This window comes from Poromitra crassiceps (genome assembly GCF_964638095.1).
Source record: "Poromitra crassiceps genome assembly, chromosome: 23".
Lineage (NCBI taxonomy): Eukaryota > Metazoa > Chordata > Actinopteri > Beryciformes > Melamphaidae > Poromitra > Poromitra crassiceps.
In genome coordinates, this window is record NC_139639.1 from 9,176,247 (window position 1) to 9,196,246 (window position 20,000).

The 20,000-nt window shown below is 47.9% G+C and overlaps 1 protein-coding gene across 1 annotated transcript in view; it reads right to left on the reverse strand.

The window, feature by feature from the left end:
* Positions 1 to 20,000, reverse strand: part of myo10 (myosin X) — a 161,661-nt gene that overhangs the window by 8,715 nt on the left and 132,946 nt on the right. The window contains exons 19-33 of the mRNA XM_083659343.1: positions 12,572 to 12,696; positions 12,143 to 12,257; positions 8,202 to 8,308; positions 7,793 to 8,005; positions 7,541 to 7,580; positions 6,058 to 7,017; positions 5,263 to 5,383; positions 3,475 to 3,718; positions 3,217 to 3,316; positions 2,950 to 3,039; positions 2,196 to 2,251; positions 1,913 to 2,055; positions 1,077 to 1,268; positions 574 to 731; positions 163 to 286 (exon numbers count right to left, since the gene is read on the reverse strand). Coding sequence (XP_083515469.1) covers positions 163 to 286; positions 574 to 731; positions 1,077 to 1,268; positions 1,913 to 2,055; positions 2,196 to 2,251; positions 2,950 to 3,039; positions 3,217 to 3,316; positions 3,475 to 3,718; positions 5,263 to 5,383; positions 6,058 to 7,017; positions 7,541 to 7,580; positions 7,793 to 8,005; positions 8,202 to 8,308; positions 12,143 to 12,257; positions 12,572 to 12,696 — 2,788 coding nt within the window. The remainder of the gene's footprint in view (positions 1 to 162; positions 287 to 573; positions 732 to 1,076; positions 1,269 to 1,912; positions 2,056 to 2,195; positions 2,252 to 2,949; positions 3,040 to 3,216; positions 3,317 to 3,474; positions 3,719 to 5,262; positions 5,384 to 6,057; positions 7,018 to 7,540; positions 7,581 to 7,792; positions 8,006 to 8,201; positions 8,309 to 12,142; positions 12,258 to 12,571; positions 12,697 to 20,000) is intronic.

The following is a 20,000-nucleotide window of genomic DNA, read 5'->3' on the forward strand; positions in this document are numbered from 1 at the left end:
TAAAACTTCGCAAATGACAATGCAATTTTTGAGAAACCTTGCTATTAGGTAGTAGTTAGAAAAACAATTACTAATTGTATCCTCAACTTTTGATTTTTGCTCGACGGACTCATCTATTTTATTAATTGACTGACTGGCCGATTGACTGACTGCCTGTCTTACCTGAGGGGTGGATGTCTCCGTAGGGCAGGGGCAGCAGGGGCGAGTGCAGCGGGTGGTGGCTGTGGCGGAGGATGGGGTTCCTCTTGTAGATCTGCTCCACCACCTCAGAGTTCAGACAGTTCTCCTGCAGAGGGACACAGCGTCAAACCACAATCTACAGCTCGCACAGCGCCCCCTGCTGACACAGTGCCCTCCCACCACTCACTTCATTTGCATTGTAGTTTACTGAAGATAGTTTTGAACTGAATCACGGTTTGAACAGCAATTGCAATATTCTATCTAATAATCACAATTAGAATTTGTGTTGATATCTTTCAGTCGCTACCTTGATGTCCTGTATGAGCTGCTGGGTGGGTGTGTCATGTTACCTTGATGTCCTGTATGAGCTGCTGGGTGGGCGTGTTGTGCTACCTTGATGTCCTGTATGAGCTGCTGGGTGGGCGTGTCGATGGGAGCCTTGGTGTCGATGACGTTCTGCACGGCGCTGGCCCAGCGCGTGGCCTCCGTCAGCAGCTTGCTGTACAGGCGGTACGAGTGTTTACGGCCATACACGATCACGTTCCAGTAGCCTGTCAGGAGGGAGAGGGGCGGGGACATGATGCTGCTCATTTCCTCAAACCACACAAATCAAATGCCACCAATCAATCAATCAATCAATCAATCAATCAACCAATCAATCAATCAATCAACTTTATTTCCAGACTCAAGGTCCATTAAAAACACACAAACACAGTAAAAGGATTGAGTCAACACAGTTCTCATGACACTTTGGGTTGGTGTTCTGGACCAGATCCCCGACCCAAAGCCTAGTCAAAGCATTTTGACTACTTGGGAATGAGAACCGCGTTGACTCAATCATTCCTCCCTTCATCCCTTCTTTCTACTTCACCATGCAGGACCTCTCTCCTTCTTACCAGTCTCTTTGAAGACCTTCTCGTCGGGCTGGACCACGGAGCAGAGGCTGTTGAGCACCAGGGTTCCCAGCTTCAGGGCGTTCCTCTCGGAGCTCTTGTAGTAGTCCAGCGAGTTATGAGTGAGCAGGAACCAGCGCTTCTTCAGCTTCAGAGAGGCTTTGCTGCTGTTCTTCATCTCCTTGTGGAGCCAGCCTGTTGGAATGAGGAAGATAGTTATAGTATCATCGCTTTAGTGGAGTTCAGACTTTTGTCTGTCGTTTCATTACTAGTAGGAGTCCTTACAGTCCACACACAAAACAAATTAAACAAACAATTAAACAAATTAAATAAACTAAGTACTTTGACATTTCATTGTCTTTACATCTCTCAAAAAAATTACATGTTGGCTCCATTCTAATGATTTTTCCAGCTTTCTTTCATCCCTCTTTCAACTTAGAAAAACAGATTGGATTAGACTCTAATCCAATCTGTTTTTCTAAACAGATGTATTCTTGACTAAATGGTCCCCGGTTATTTATATATTTTTTCGTGATCTATGAGATGGATTTATTTTCTCCTCATATTTTTCTTTTATAATGTATATTGATCTGTTTTCTATATGTTCGTGGACCAATGTCACTATTCATCCCCGTTTGTTTTTTTGACAAAGGGGGGAAGTATTATACAGTATATGGACATTGAGAGGATACCAAAATCCATGCCTGTGCTACAGTATGTCTCTCAACATGTGACTGTTAAAAATAAGTTAAAAACAACAACAGTTCCTCTGCCCCAGTGCAGGCTGGGATAGGCACCTGGAAGAGGAAGCAGCATGTGACAGGAAGTGTGTGCGTCACCTCTGATGATGAACTCCTGGCCCTGGACACGCGTGTCTCCCTTGGAGCGCTGCAGCAGTGTGATCCAGTGGTGCATCTCCTCAGGCGTGTCGGCGTTGCAGTGCAGCACACGGTTCGCAGTGATCATCACGAAGGAGTTCGGCCTGCGCAGGGAGAGGGTCAAACAAGGCAGGGTTACAGAGGGAGAGGGAAACATAATGAGAATGAGAAACAGAATGAGGTTTGGATGTGATGTGACGATGTGCTGCTGGTGAATCCATGGTGTTGTCATGCTGCTCCTCACCTCTCTGGATTATCTGACGCACACACCGAATCGATCATCCCCACGTCCAATGTCCCCTGGAGGGAGAGAGAGAGAGAGAGAGAGAGAGAGGGGGGGAGAGAGAGAGAGAGAGAGAGAGAGAGGGGGAGAGAGAGGAGAGGAGAGGAGAAGAGGGAGAGTCAGTGATCTGTGGTGTGTTCAGGATGTACACACACGCGCACGCACACACACACACACACACACACACACACACACACACACACATACATACACACACACACACACACACACACACACACACACACACACACACACACACACAGAAGCAGCATCACACAGGTGGAAAAGGAGGTGGCATTTACAACACATGTGCTTCAGAGCAGTCTAGTAACAGAGTGGTGTCAGTGGAGGTCCAAAATGCGTGACTCAGTAGCCAATGAACAGCCAGGAAGGAGGCTCGCGCTACGTTTGAATGCATAAAATAAAGCTGATAATATACAATTTGATTCTTTAAACGTCTGATCCTTTCAAAGTACATCACAAACAGTCTTTTGCTGCAACTCGACAGCGCTGCTTAATCCAGAACCTTACTTCCTGGAACTTTTGTGAGGTAAAACACTGGTCCATTGGAGTGAATGGAGACGTCGCAACTCTTCTATTATACGGCTCTGATCTGCTTCAGTGCAACTCAAGTGAACAAATAGGATAGAGTAGAATGGAGTAGAGTAGAATAGACCAGAAGAGAATAGAACAGGACAGAGTTGACAGAACTCACCACGGCGTTCTGTGGGTTGGCCTGCTCGTCATGCATCTCTCTGATCTCCTGCTCTGTGGAGCCGTGGACTTGACTCAGCACGCTGAACCACTGGCTGTAACCATGGAGACCACACCTTCATCATTATCATCATCATTATCATCATCACCATCTGATTTTTTTTTACTTCAGGATAAAAAAAAATCTCAAATTACCTCACTCAATACTAACTACCTCAATTGTGTGTGTGTGTGTGTGTGTGTGTGTGTGTGTGTGTGCGTGTGTGACTTGCCTGGCGTCCTCGGCAGACTCAGCGATCAGGTGGTAGGTTCTGTCTGGCATCACGACATCGATGCCGTTCTCCTTACCGGTGTTGTCCACTATTTCTCTGCACAACACAATTACACACAAAACAACACAATTACACACAAAAACAAACACAACACAAGTATCTATCTATCTATCTATCTCTCTATCGACATCGGTAAATATCGGTATCGGCCAACATTTCCGTATGGGTGCATGCTGACTTCCTTCCTTCCTTACTTGGCTTGGTGCATGTCCAGGCTGCCCTTCATCTTGTCCTCGCCGTCGTTCTCGTAGTAGAGGAGCGTCCTCTGCCTCAGGACGAACCAGCGTCTCTTCCAGTTGCGTCGGGACAGCGTGGACGAGCCGCCACCCTTCTTATGGAGCCAGCCCTGCTTCAGAGCTTCCTGTTTGGCCCGGAACCACAGGAAGGTCTCGTCCTTCAGAACGCACCAGCGCCGCTTCCACGTGTTCATCAGACCACCTGGAGAGGAACATGCAAGAGCCTCGTTTACAAAGTCCAAGCTTTAGCTTGTTTGGCCTGAGACTCTACTTTGATGTCACAAAACTCTAGTCTAGTGGGGGATTTATTAATTTTTTTGCTCAAATTAATTGTTTTCGAATAGTTAATAATGCTATGTTGCAAGTAAACATTCAATTTAGACCACATTGAGGCTATTTCATGTATATTATTGTGGACAGCAGCCAGAAGCAGAATAGCCACGACGAGCCACAGATTAGTGCACAAAGTGAGGATTTGATTCTCCCGAAGCAGGAAGCAGGATATTATGTACCTGTGAGCTTGTATTTACAAGGCTGAAAATTAATACTGAACAAACAATGACTCAAATTAAACAATGAATCATGAAAATTGAAAAAGCAAAGTAGGCTAGAAATATGTGCTATAGACCTTATTCGATTGACGTCACTCACGTACGGGCATGCCCACCACCGCCATATTCTCGACATAGCGCTGCAGCTTTAAGTGACAGCCTATGTGAGAGCAGCGTTTATAGGAAGCTAACCGCCGTTAGCGTGACCTGTATCATTCCAATTGTGTTCGGATGGTGACCTGCGTTACACATGGCTGTAGTAATGACAGCAATAAAGTCCCCGTGGTTTGTTTCTATCTCTACCGTCCTCAGACGTGAAGGGAGCGAGACTGAGGATACGTCAGCAGCACAGGAGAGATGTGTGGATAGTTAGGAGAGACAGGTGAAACTTTCTGACAGCTCCTCACAGCAAAGTCTGTTCACCTCGTTTTTTCTTTTGTTTATTATTACAGGCATTAACGGCAGCATACAAACAACAACTCTGGGTTTTTTATTGCTGTCATCACTATCGCTATTTTGTAATGGAACAGAAACGACAATAAGGCCGTTACTATAGTTGTCAGCTGCAGGACGGTATGTCAACAATATGGCACTGTCCGGGGTTAGCGAATAAGGTCTATACCTGGTGAAGGCAGACCCCACTAATAGGCCTACAGCTCAGTTCCTGCAGCATATTGCTGAACAGGACACCTCCCTACTGAGGTGCCTCGCAGCAAGAAGGTCCTGGGTTCAATTCCTGTGTGGGACGCTGTTGACACTGGAGGTGTGTCTTTTTTGTGTGTGAAAACATAGGATACGTTCAGTTACTAGACATTTCAGGCCACCCCACTGGGGGTCTGCAGCACTACAGTGAGTGAGTTACCTTTAATGTAGAGGAAGCTGTGGAAGAAGCCTGCAGCACTACAGTGAGTGAGTTACCTTTAATGTAGAGGAAGCTGTGGAAGAAGCCTGCAGCACTACAGTGAGTGAGTTACCTTTAATGTAGAGGAAGCTGTGGAAGAAGCCTGCAGCACTACAGTGAGTGAGTTACCTTTAATGTAGAGGAAGCTGTGGAAGAAGCCTGCAGCACTACAGTGAGTGAGTTACCTTTAATGTAGAGGAAGCTGTGGAAGCCTGCAGCACTACAGTGAGTGAGTTACCTTTAATGTAGAGGAAGCTGTGGAAGAAGCCTGCAGCACTACAGTGAGTGAGTTACCTTTAATGTAGAGGAAGCTGTGGAAGTAGGGCAGTGTGACGCAGCTGTAGACGGAGTCCCGGCGGTACGACAGCTCATCGTCTGTGTCGAATCTGTCAAAGTCGTCCTCGCTGTCCTCAAACTGATGGACGCAACAACAACAGAACAGAACTCAACTCAGATCAGATCAACCACGACCAAGAGTGAAAGATCAGCATAACCCAACACATCACATGTTACCACTGTAGTAATTTGACCACAGCAGTTGTCCATTTGTGTGCTTTGTAAAGCAGTTTCCCCACAAACAGCACATCAGTCAGTGGAGACGGGACACAAAAATAGTAGGATATTTAATCTAATGGGTCAGGAAACAACAGACAGAAATCTCATGGCTAAGTTGCTCCACTATTAGAAAAATCTGATCTGAGTTAATTGTCCCAAGTGAAAAAAGTGAAGAATTCTGTCATCACATCTGTGATGTCATCACATCTGAACAGCAGCTGTTTGAAAATGCAATCAGCTCTAATTGGACATTGTTTGGGTTTGCACCTGACCCACTGCTACTGAAATGTTTGGGATCATAAATGAACGTTCACACCAAGAGCGAAAATCGTATAACTTCGCTCGAGTTTGACCGAATTATTCGGGTTGAGTTGAAAAATTGCAACTGTGAAATTTGGCTTCATTCGCGCAGCCCAGGGCAAGATGGCATCTACTCGCATATTTGCATTGACTTTGTGTGTCATCTGAGATGTGGATTTGCAAAATCACGTTTGGTGTGAACGGCCAGTAAGACTGCAACACAACGCTACCCACCGATGACTGAGCGCCCTCGGAGCTGAAGCGGTAGGCCCCTGAGCTGTTGTAGGTGCCCACAGAGCCGCGGTAGTCCGGGGACCACTGGCCACTGTGAGGGTTGGACAGGGCCATGCTGCCACTCGACACGATGGCGCCCTCGTCGTAGTCGTCCTGGTCATAGTCCGAATCCTCGTCGGGCGGGATGAGCTCCACCAGGTCGTCCGACTGGGCCTCCGACGAAGCCTGGGGGTGGCAGTAGGCTGAGTCCCCGCTGGACGACACGCTGTGGCAGGGCAGGGGCAGCGGGGGTAAGGGCAGGGGAGGGTGGAGCAGGGCGATGTTGGTGGGGGCCAGCGCGGGAATCACGGCGTCGTTGGCGTACGGGTCTTCCTCCGACGAGTCGTCACTCGTCCGGATCCCGCTGGTGCGCTGGCCGTCCGAGTGGCCGTGCTCGCTCGGGTTGGGCGAGTCTTTGAAGGCCTCGTCGTCGGCCCCGAAGCCTTCGTCCACCTCCTCTTCCTCGTGGCCTCCCCTCGGCCCGCACTCCTTCTCGTCCCCTTCGCCGACGCCCAGGGAGCTCTCGATGTTCCTCACGCACTCGTCGATCTCGTCGAAGTTGAGCGAGTCGAGGAACTGCTGCGCCGCCTTGCAGGCCTCGTCCTCCAGCCGCCGCAGCTCCTGGTCGCGGAGCAGCTGCAGGCGGTTGAGGGAGGCCTCGGTCAGGGAGAGCTCCTGGCGCTCCTTCTGCCTCTGCAGCGCCTGGATCTCCCGCTCCAGACGCAGGATCTCCTCCACCTGGGTGGCGTCCTGAGGGCGGATGGCCTCCTCCTCTCCGGACACCTCCTCAAAGGCCGACTCCAGTTCCTCCAGGGGGTCCGGACATGTTGCGGCCGCTGCTGTCGCCTGGGACTGCGCCAACAGCAGAGCGGCGAGCTCTTCAGCACGATGGAGCTCCTCCAGCCTCCGGGCTTCCTCAGCCTGAGAGCCATGGAGAAATAAATACATTAGAAAACAATTTGATTTCATCCTGCATAGCTCAATGTCCCTCGCGTCATCGTAGTCATGAACGGAGTCATGGTAAGACACTTTGGATCGCATCAGTCAGTTGCTATACGTGTGTGTCGGTGTGTTAACGGCAAAAAAAGATATTCTAACAGAATGAAAGTTGCCTTCCTAATGTAAACCAGTATGTGTTTATCAAGAAAGACAGAATGTTCTTTAAATCCACTCTTGTTACTGACTGTCAAATACTGCAGACCTGTATGATCTCATTATGTTGCGGGTGGGATGGTGAACTTTGATCTAAATCTTGATTGAGAACAAAGATAAATTTGATTCATGCTGTCTGCTTTATTTCTGGTGACGTCCGATGGACTGAAACCTCCACAAATTCACAATGTAGGAAAAGGAGCATCAGCAAAACGCCTAAAAGGTAAAACCAGTGTCTTGTTTCTAAGTGAACTCATTCACACAAGGGGGCATTTGCTTTGTTTAATCTTACCTCTGTGGCCAGTCTCTCAGCCTCCTGCCTCTGCCTCTCTCTGCACAGACAGACAGACACACAGACAGACACATTTCACTTTCTATACGCTCCTTCAAAATAAAAGCATGAACGTACAAACAGGGAAGTGTAGCATTTAGGTGGGGGCGCTGTTTCCCCCAAATAGAAAAACTACAGAATGGGGCTTTAAGGCAAAACTAGTTATGTATTGTGGCTTTAACTTGAAAAAAGAAGCTGAGTGGAGTAGCCCACCTCTCCATCTCCTCCTCCCTCCTCCTCTGCTCCTCCTCCTCTCTCCTCCTCTCCCTCAGTGTGGTGCAGGCTCTGCGGGCCAGCTGGCCCCTCAGGCGCCTCTGGAAGGTGAGCGCGGCCCAGCGGAGCAGCAGGTACCTCCTCCTCCAGTACAACGCCCGCACGTTCTTCTGAATCACCACCACGCACTGGAGCAGCTTCCTGTACTGCTTCCTGTGGGACGGGCCATCAGTGACCACATGTGACTTTTTGTTGAAATCATCAAATGCGGCTGTCATTTTTTTTAAGTATATTTAAATTGTGAGCTAGTTCTGTCTTTTGTTCAGGTTTCCACGTTCTGGTTCTATATAGGATAAATAAAAAAGGCAGACCATGTAAAGGATCGTTGTAAATCTCATGTAAGTTGTACCTGGCCATGTAGCCCATGACGTGAGCCTGGATGATCATGGCTGCTTTCAGCACCTCCACCTCCCTCTGCTTCTCCAAACGATGCTCCAGAGACTCCCTGAGGAAGACCTGGAGGACAGAGGAGAGGAGAGGAGACCAGAGAGGAGAGGAGAGAGGAGGACAGAGGAGAGGTACGCAGAGAAAGGAGAGTGAAACGAGGGGAGAGGAAAGACTATTAGGACAATGTCATGTGTTTTTCATAGTTTTGACATGAAAAGAATGTTAACACCCGCTAGCTGCTAACTAGCTGCTAGCTAGTTCCTACATGAGAGACTGCATAGGAGCAGCTAGGGCAGCAGCAGCAGCTAGTGGGAGCAGTTTGGTCAAAATAAAATAGTTCCTACATGAAACTGTTCACAACAAAGTCTGTGCATTAATTTGAGTAACCGGGTCATGATTTCTGGAAAGAGACATCACTGTTGAGTTTTTCAAATGTATTTTTTTGGTGCTTCGAGCACCACAAGCCGAGTGCCATCCAGTTCCATTGTATTGGAGAGAAGGCAGAAACTCTGCGGGCGATATCTCCAAAACTCAGCCAACTAACACAAAACAATATAGATGGATAAATAGCACCTCAGGTGAGAGGGAAAATATGTATTTTGGATTTTAGGGTGAGCTGTCCCTTTAAAGCCTTTAGGCCGATATCATCGTGCATCCCTAAACTGATGAAATGATTTGAGGCAACCGCCTTAAGGAGCTGCTAACCAGGAGCTCCTTAAAGCGGTGCTTCTCAAATTGGGGTCTGGAGACCCCCAGTGGTCCTTGAGGGAGCTCCAGGAGGTCCTCAGCAAAAAGGGGAATACTTTATTTTCACTATAATTCCATCCACAAGTAACAACAACAGAATGTAGGACTAGTGTTGGTCATGTGGTTCATATACTTTCTATAATAAAACATCTGAAAGCTCAATCTTATCAGATGGGGGTCTGTGGTCTAATCTAATGTGTCAGTTTAGAGGTCCTTGACCTGAAACAGTCTGAGAACCACTATGGTAAAGAAAACTCTGATTCCCTTCACACACACACACACACACACACACACACACACACACACACACACACTTGCATGTCAATGAATTGAACAACTGATCCTTTTGAATCATTGCTATGCTAATTAGCGCAGACAAAAGCCGTGCTAAAGCCTCGTCGGCGCACATCAGATTTGTGCTGCCCGGGGCCTCTGGGGGCGTGGCCTCTGGGGGCGGGGCCTCTGGGGCCACGGTGCCGGGTCAGCCCCTTGGAGAGAACAGAACCCTGGCACACAGAGCGGGGGCGGGCGGGCCCACAGACAGAACTTCCAGGAAATGAAGTTTGAGGCTGTAAAAGTCTCTGAGACAAAGCGTGCGACATGTGCCACATGAAAGCCTGTGGAGGCAGCCTGCATGTAAACGTCAGTGTGAGAGGCAGCAGGACACAGAGTGTGTGAATCCCTCAGAGACAGATAGACTTGATTTAAGAGGCCTGAAATCACAGAAGCTTTGTAGCTCAATGGGCAGAGCTTAGAGGCTCTGGAGGGCTTTGAGCTGATGGAGTGGATCTGCCATCCCCTTTGTCATCAATTACAAAAAAGAAGGTGGTTCAAAATAAAGTGGTCAAATGCAACCTTTTTCGTCACATATTTTTTAATTCATAAAAATGGGTCATTAAAATTATCAATAATTATTAGGGATGTCACAATATATCGTCCCACGATATATCGCGATAGCAAAACGTGACAATATGTATCGTTGAGATGAAATCTCATATCGTGAGAAAAAGAAGCTGAACATGGTGGCACTGATCTGCATCTGATTGCATGCTCGCTCTCCTTTTCATTGCTTTGTTTGAACAGACGAGGGACGTTACAGACACACGGAGGATGAAAATGGTGAAATGACTCAAATTAGCGTGGAGGAGGATGCCCCCTCAACTTACAAATCGATCGCAAAAAAATATTGTTCAAATATCGTATCGTATCGTTATCGTGAACCCAATATCGTGTATCGTATCGTATCGTGAACTGAGTGTATCGTGACACCCCTAATAATTATCGATATCGACTGATATGAAATATTTTATATCAATATATTTTTAGCTATATCGCCCAGCCCTAGTTTCAACTGGCATGAGGGGGAGTATGACAGGATTTTCATTTTTGGGTGAACTGTTTCTTTAACACACATCCGTCCCCCCTACACACACACACACACACACACACACACACACACACACACACACACACACACACACACACAGGCACTCCTCTACTGCTGTCACCTCGAGCTGCGTCACACACACACACACACACACACAAACACACACACACACACAGGCACTCCTCTACTGCTGTCACCTCGAGCTGCGTCACACACACACACACACACACACACACACACAGGCACTCCTCTACTGCTGTCACCTCGAGCTGCGTCACACACACACACACACACACACACACATACACACATACACACACACACACACACACACACACACACACACACACACACACACACACACACAGGCACTCCTCTACTGCTGTCACCTCGAGCTGCGTCACACACTCATGCTGTGATTTGAGATCTGTGTCCCCATCTGTCATTTTCCAATACAAATCACACACGCACACACACACACACACACACACACGCACGTGCACACACACACACACACACACTGCATTGTAAGAGGCACAGTGCCAAATGAAGCTTTAAGGGGAACAGAGTAGAGCCAGAGTGGATTGGTGAGCGCCCGTGGCGAGGAGAGTTCACGTGCAATCATCTCCCACGTTAGCATGTTAGCACGTTAGCATGTTAGCATGGAGAACATGGATCAGCTTTGAGCCAGAGGCTGCATGATAAGGAGGCATGAGAGGAAATGCGGGTTGGACAATATCAAAGTCAATTATAGGGAGGCGGAGCTGTAGCCAACAGAGCAAACAGCCACATTTTGCTGCTGCTGGACGAGAAGTGGATGATGCAGATCTTTTCTTCTGTTTGACTCATGCATCTTTGATCTGATGCATTGGTGTTTTTAAGTTTTCCAGGGACCAGAGATAGGGGAGCCATTATTATAGTGTCATTAGCAAGCAATCAATATATGATGCGTTATGAGATACTTTATAAAAAGTATAGAGACAGAGTGAGCTTGAACACTGCTTTTCATCATATTTACAAGGATTTCTACTCATCAATTAAACAGTCCACATTAGGGATGTTCATCAATTATCGAAAATCGATAATTGATCGTTAAGGAATTGAATGATCATGTGGAATTTTGATCGATTATTGTTATTATAATTTTTTTTTCTTTTTTTTTTGCGGACTAGGTTTGGGTGGAATTCGTTCCTCCTCGCCCCACTCCATTGCACAGCTGACTAACGTGAGGTGGAGCTTCATATAGCCTCTAGTTTTCTGGCTGGGCACGGGCCTTTGTGCCAACAAAACTGTTTTAAACATGGGGATCTCACACCGGCATGCGCCGGGGACACAAACAAACGCACCCAGTGGTCTGCGGACCTCAGTGAGGCTCAGGCCTGTTGATTTGACTCTTGTGCTGTCAGCTAAGCTGGAAGACGCCGATTGCCTTACATCATGTAACCTGACATGTAACATGTTTGTTTACCTGGCCACAGCGCTAGTGTCTGATATTCTTACTACACAGCGGCATCGCCATTATAGCTGGCCGAGAACGCGCAATGTTATTACCAGATCAGAGTAAAAATATATATATATATATATATATATATATATTATTATTATTATTACGCTATCGATAATCGATAATTGATCGTTAATTTTCCCGATTTTCGATTATGGAAATTGTTCAAAATGAACATCCCTAGTCCACATTGTCACATTCTGACCCTTCTCCTTGAAGCAGAAACAGTATCATATATCATGTCCACCAGTGACCCGTCGCTCACCTTGGTCTTGCCCAGCTGCCATTCTGTGCTGCTGCTGTCGTAGATGTGGAGCAGTTGGATGCAGCGCCCCCTGGGGTCCTCCGCCGTCGACGCGCCCCTCATCAGCACCTTGTACCTGGGAGAGGGGCGGGGCATGGGAGAGGAGCGGGAGAACGTTAGCATCAGAAGTTGGGTTTGCATCCTCCTGTTTTTATGCGAATTTTCAATTTGTGCATAAAAAAACGGAGTGGAAACACTGCAAAAAAAAAAAAAAAAAAAGTTTTGCAGCCCAACTTATGCTGAAAAGACAAAGACTTGCAGGTTATTTCGCCATGTGAAATCGCTAACCTGTTGACTGTTTCCCACAAAATAGTCTGGTCCCAACCATCAATATCAGTCATATGAAATGGGAAGATGTGTTCCAGAGCAAATGTCTCTTTGGGGACCAACCTGGAGCAGAAGTCCTGGAAGGGCCTGCGGACGGGGAAGCCGGTGCGTCGGATCTTCACCGTCTCCAACATGCCCGAATATCTCAGCTGCTTCAGAACCACCGTCTGGTCAAAGTGATCAGGCATCTGCAGGAGGAGGAGGAGGACAACAACCACGGACATTTAGGAAAGTCAGGAGGTGTGTCAGTCAGGAGACCAATCAGATCAACCTTCTACAAAAAGCTCTGCTAACATGCTAATAGCTTCTAGCTTGTCCTCATGTGTATTGTAAACAGGGTGAGCCTCTGGCGGCCTCCTGTGGTGTCCGGCGGTGAGGGTTTTCACGCCGTATCGATGCTCCGTTAACCACTTCAGCACCGCAGGACGCTTACATACAGTACGTGTTGCTCTGCTATTCACACCAGTCAATGCAGTTAGCTGTTCTCACAACAACATTAGAACACTATTGACAATCTACTACACCAGCCGGTCCCAAACCTTTTCACAGTCAACATGGCCCACTTGAAAATCTCCAATCCGGTGCCGGTGAAATGTAGGAGGAGCATTTTAACATTGAGACTTAACCCATTGATACCTGATGCAGCATTTGTGTGTGTATCCCTTTAAGAACCGCGTCACGCGGTTCACGGTCTTAAAGGGATACACACACAAATGAGGGATATACACGCAAATGCTGCATCAGGTATCAAATGGGTTAAGTTAGCACTTGTCATATATAGTGTAACGTATCCGGTATCTCATGAGGCAGAGGCTTCTTGATGGTACAAGGGTCTTTATTCACAGTTAGTTATATTACAACTCTCAGCGGTTGTCACGCTCAACGCTAGCAGCTTTCCCTTGGAGTAGTGTGTGGAGACTGACGCGCATGCTCAGTTCACTCCGGAAGTATCCCCACAGCATAGTGTTCCCCAATACAACACTCCCACACATCAGTTCCTATCTGCAGTCGAGACACTACCAATGCTCACCCCTGTATGTGTACTGCTGATTCGCTACATACTCCCCGCCCAACAATAAGGTCAACGCCCACGTTGATAACACATCACACACCCCCTTGTACCAAAACATCTTTTTTTCTTTAACCGCTTCTTTGTTTTTTTTTCAATCACAGCATGTTGCACTCTCAGACTTCCCCACATCTCCTCCCCCACAATATCTCATGTCATGCACCTCTTTTACTTTCTGTTACAACAATACAACATCTCCAACCACCATCTCCTCTCTTTTTTTTTTTTTTTTTTTTTTTTTTTTTTCTTTTTTTTTTAGTACAACTCAAAGTTGTTAAATCGTCCTGGAGCCCTTGGCTCTCTCCGTGGCCGTGTTAGTCTCTGTGAATCTGTCTGCGGGGCTGATCCCACCTGCAGTGTCTCTGGGCTTTCACGTCCCTGGGTGGGGCCCGCCCGGTCATAGCCGGACGCCCCTCTCTGTGGGAACAGAGTCCTTCTTTCAGCCGGTCTAGGTGAAACCGCCGGGCGGCCGAGATCTGGGGGAAAGGTGCACCCCCCCCGGTATGGGGCCAACCTGTCTCTGTGGAGTACCTTCCTGCCACCAAGTGGCATCTGCACTCGGTACACCACTTCCCCCATTCTCTCCATGACCCTGCATGGGCCTGTCCAGTGACAGTCCAGTTTAGGGCTACGCCCTTTTTTTATCTGGGGTGTGTACACCCAGACCAACTCCCCCCCCTGGAAATGGTTTCCTTTTGCCCTCACATCATAATTCCTTTTTTGTTTCATGCCTGCTTTCTCTAGCTGGTCCCGAGCAAAGTGGTGAGCGGACTCTAAGCGATCTTGTAGCCTCCTGGCGTACTCTCGCCCTGGGGGAGCGTCCAGTGCATCTGGTGGCTTGCCGAACGCTATTTCTGCTGGTGTCCGCAGTTCTCGACCTAACATGAGCAGAGCTGGGGTGCAGGAGGTGGACTCTTGTGTGGCAGATCTGTAGGCCATGAGGATGAGCGGCAGGTGCGTGTCCCAGTCCTTCTGGTGTTCCTCCGTGAGGATGGCCAACTGCTTTTTCAGCGTTCTATTGAATCTTTCTACAAGGCCATCGCTCTGGGGGTGCAATGCTGTGGTCCGTGTCTTTTTAATGTTCAGTTTCTCGCACATGGTGGCGAACACTCGTGACTCAAAGTTTCTCCCTTGGTCACTGTGTAGGGTCTCTGGTGCTCCGAACCTACTGAACATGCCGGTTACTAGTGCGTCGACCACCGTCCCCGCCTCCTGGTCGGGTAGTGCGTACGCCTCTGGCCATTTTGTGAAATAGTCCATGGCGACCAGGACGTACTTGTTTCCACTGTCTGAGCAGGGAAAAGGTCCCATCACGTCTACCCCTACCCTCTCCATGGGGGCTCCTGCTGCTAGCTGTTGGAGCGGGGCGCGAGACTGATCTAACGGGCCTTTGTACGCTGCGCAGAGGTCGCAGCGTCGACAGAAGTCCTGTACGTCTCTCCCCATCCTCCCCCAATAAAACCCTTGTCTGATACGGCGGAGCGTTTTGTTTACCCCAAAGTGCCCAGCCCCTACAGTTCCATGGCAGCTCCTGCACACCTCCTCCCTCAACGTTGTCGGCACTACTTTCCGCCACTTATGCTCTCCTGTCGCTGGCTCCTTCCAGGACTTCATCAGCACTCCGTTACTCAAACTCAGGGTGTCGAACCCCGCCCACAGCCCTTTGGTTGTGTCGGTGGCCCCCGCCACCTCTTCCCAGGGCGGCTTCTGGCCCTCTTCTACCCATTGCAGTACTGGTGACAGCTCTCTGTCGTTTTCTTGGTGGCCCCTCCAATCCGCTGCCTCTGCTACCCGCAGCGTCCTGCACACTGGCCCATCCCCCGTGTGGTTAGGGCAGATCCTAGCTTCCTCTTGGAGCTCTCTCTCTCTTCCTTCCCTCTTTTCGCAGTACGTACACCCTCTCTCTGCACAGGGTCGTCGTGACAGGGCGTCTGCGTTGACGTGGCGCGCCCCTGCCCTGTGTTCTATCGTGAAGTTGTAGTCTGCCATTTTCTCTAACCAGCGGCACACTTGTCCCTCCGGCTCTCTGAAGGACCATAGCCACTGCAGCGCCGAGTGGTCGGTCCGTATGGTGAACCGTGGCTGTCCCAGGAGGTAATATCTAAAGTGTCTTAGTGTCTTATATATATATATATTAGTGTCTTAGTGTCTTAAGGAGCTGTGTCGCTAGTGACAACACAGTCCTGAGAGGGGCTATAGCTATGCCCCTCCCTCAACGTCTGACACAACACGACAAACGACGTCACATGACGTCTGCGACTAAACCACATGATGCCATCCCATCCTCTGTCCCTTTAAACGTCCACACACACACATCACACAGCATACTGTCCCTTTAAACGTCCACACACACACATCACACAGCATACTGTCCCTTTAAACATCCACACACACACATCACACAGCATACTGTCCCTTTAAACGTCCACACACACACATCACACAGCATACTGTCCCTTTAAACGTCCACACACACACATCACACAGCATACTGTCCCTTTAAACGTCCACACATACATCACACAGCATACTGTCCCTTTAAACGTCCACACACACACATCACACAGCATACTGTCCCTTTAAACGTCCACACACACATCACACAGCATACTGTCCCTTTAAACGTCCACACACACATCACACAGCATACTGTCCCTTTAAACGTCCACACATACATCACACAGCATACTGTCCCTTTAAACGTCCACACACACACATCACACAGCATACTGTCCCTTTAAACGTCCACACACACACATCACACAGCATACTGTCCCTTTAAACGTCCATACACACATCACACAGCATACTGTCCCTTTAAACGTCCACACACACATCACACAGCATACTGTCCCTTTAAACGTCCACACACACACATCACACAGCATACTGTCCCTTTAAACGTCCACACACACACATCACACAGCATACTGTCCCTTTAAACGTCCACACACACACATCACACAGCATACTGTCCCTTTAAATGTCCACACACACACATCACACAGCATACTGTCCCTTTAAACGTCCACACACACACATCACACAGCATACTGTCCCTTTAAACGTCCACACACACACATCACACAGCATACTGTCCCTTTAAACGTCCACACGCACACATCACACAGCATACTGTCCCTTTAAACGTCCACACACACATCACACAGCATACTGTCCCTTTAAACGTCCACACACACACATCACACAGCATACTGTCCCTTTAAATGTCCACACACACACACATCACACAGCTCATTATCATAGCGCTCATTCACAACTCTGAACTCACTGACGTCTGTGAGAGGAGTACGTACGACAGCAGCAGCCCGCAGCAAACGCACAACACACAAGTTGGCATTGAGAGATAGCAGCATTATTACTTACAGAACTCCATTCAACCAAAAGCCATTTAGCCGGGGTACGCTCTCTCTCACCCCGTCACCTCCGTGGGCGTAGGGGGCGCTGTAGGGGGCACCGAATAAAGAGGGTGCTTTCATACGCGCTCGTAATGCCCCCTTTATTCAGAGCCCATCTCCCCCTGATGGCCCATTGATGACCTGTTTGAGCTGCCGGGACCAAGTGAGGCCAAGTCACAAACGCACCAGAGATCTGGACTGAGTGATTGAATGCTGCCCTTTATAACTGCCATTAGCTCATTAGCATAACGGTCATTTGCATAATGAGCCAGACCGGAATGTCACAAAGCAGAGTGGTGTCAGGGAGCTGCCCCCCCCTGTCTTTCTTATGACCCCCTTTTCTCTCTCTCTCTCTATCGTTTCCTCTTTTGGTCATATTCTCCTTGCTCTGCCCCCCCATATATATTTTTTTTATCATTTTATTTTATTTATGTATTTGGACACATAAATGTAAAATGGATAAAAAAAAATGCAAACAAGAAAGTAAAGTACAGGTAGAGATGAACTCCAATGAGCAAAATAACAGCAGCAATGTTAATATCTGTTATCGGCATCGGCCAAAATGTTCATATCGATCGTATCGTATCGTATCATATTGTATCGTATCGTAGAGCCACTCTGGTGGAGAAAGTAGATAAGAATGTTGCATCCGACGACCCCTCACCTCCAAACAACAACAGTGATGTAAATCAGGTCCAGATGACCTCAGCCTCTATCTATCTGTCTGCAGGAGCAGCACAACAACAGTCAGGGGGGGTCACTCTATCCCGGGGGGAGGGGGGGGGGGGTCACTCTATCCCGGGAAGAGGGGGGTCTTTGCTCTCTCAGGACTAAAAGGGGTGTGGCGGAGCGCTCCGGGGGGGTGAAAGACATCCTCATTCAGAACGAGCCGTGCGTCCGGCATTGCCAGGTGTACGATAATTATCGTATCTGTATGATAATTTTGTACGAACAATAATGCCCAAATCCCCATAATGTACGATAATTACATCATTTTGTGACAGTTGTAATCAATCTACCGTACTAATGTGGATCCTACGTGTGTCTGTTTATACATGTCTTCTCACAACTTCTTTGCAGCCAATCACGCGTCACGCATTCATATCCCCTTTGCCTAAAGGACAAAGTCATTTGAGCTCCAACCAGTGGTAGAAGTATTATTATGTTGCTGTTCATTGACCTCAGTGGAAGTAAAGTACTGGTGTAAAATGTACTTTTCTTTGCCTCAGTATCTGTCTCATGCCTTGCTGTTAGTTTTCACACCCTGGGTATACTCTCACTTGTAAATTGCTTTTTTCCATTGTTGTTTTTGTAATACTTTGTAGTGTTCTAATTGCCAGTTGTCTTATGTTTACAGTAACACTCCACAATAAGGGCACATTCATTAAGCATTAACTAACCCTTAATTAACAGTTAACTAATGTGTCTATCATTTAGTAATGGCATTCGTCAAGGACGCCTAATTTTGTCAACATTTGGGGCCCCGGACCCCCCATTTTATGAGATATCTCTCTCAAACACAAATCTGTGAATATTGGTATTATTAGATCTGATTCTGTCCATAAATCCATGACTAATACATACCTATGTTGTAGGTTAGAGAGATAACAGAGAAATTATAATGAGAAGAGTCATTATCCTACATTCACTAATTGTGTTAACTTCTTGTAAATTAAACGAGGAAAAATGAATCCCCGCCCTCCCCCCCTGGAGCCCTGGTGGTCTCCAGACTCCACGGTGAGAACCTCTGCCGTAGAGAAACTATCAACTGAAGATGTGATGATGCTGGAAGACTTTCTTTTTCCTGTGAATCATTATTCTGGCTTTAACCAGCCTCTGGAGACCTGGAGACCTCTGTGTTCTTTGTCTGAAGGCTGCAGATAAAGACATGTTAGCAGCACACAGGTCTGAGAGCAGGAGCCAGGCTGGGGGATTCACAGCCTCCTCACAAGCAGTATTGGGGGATTCCTGGGACGGAAAGGCTCTTTCACACCGGCCTTGAAAGCTGCAAAATGCACGGAAAATAGGATCCGCGCCTCCGATGTGAAAGTCGTGAACGCGCGTTGGTGGGTAATTGTTGTACGCCTTTCTTTCCGCCAGCCGACCTTGTCACAGCGCCGGATTACCAGGTAACCCGCCTCCACTTGAAAGCGTCGGAGCAGCAAGCCGGAACGGTGCGAATGGTCAGCTCATTCATAAAAAAATTACAGGGGAAATCACCTCATGCAGCAAGAAAGTGCACGAGTGAGAGTAAAAAAAGTAGCCTATACAATCATGACTGCAGGGACGCCAGGAGGAATGCTCCGTGCGGTTAGGCTTTATGCTCAAACGATGTTGACAATAGTAGGTAAAATTAACGGATATAATAATAAGCTTCAGAGGACTATAGCTGTCTGTGGCGAGTTGGTCTGAGGATATTCCCTCTCGAAACCAGCTCTGTGCATTCCCTTACAAAAACTACTAACGTTATAGTAGTCTATAGGCTACTATTCCCCCGACGAACGTTATGCAGACTGCAGCTGTTTGATATGCGGGCGTCGTCTTTCAGAACGGCCCCTAATTAAGCTTAATTTATACTTATTAGAAAGTGTCGCTCAGCACATGGTCGCAGACGAAAAATAAAGTGTCGCTCATGTTGCTGCATTTATGCTTCTCTCCACGGCGCAACGGTCACGTGACGCTAGAGACAGAGGGAGGCAGAGAACTAGTGCAGTGTAGACAGGCAAGAGAGGGAATGCTGTCAGTGAACCCACGTCGCCGCATATAACGACACACAACCACACAATCACTTCCTCTCTCTCTGGGAAGTTGGTCACGGTGTTCTTTGTGATTTTCACGAAGTCATACATCAAGGACAGGCTGATAAAAATACCGGGGACACGCTCATTAATTTCATTTCAGCGAAAACTAAAACAAGGAAGTCGCGCGTGCCCGTCTATATAGCCAATCAGACTTGCGCGACATTATGTGACGTAGTCAGCGACACTAGACATTTCACCAGGTA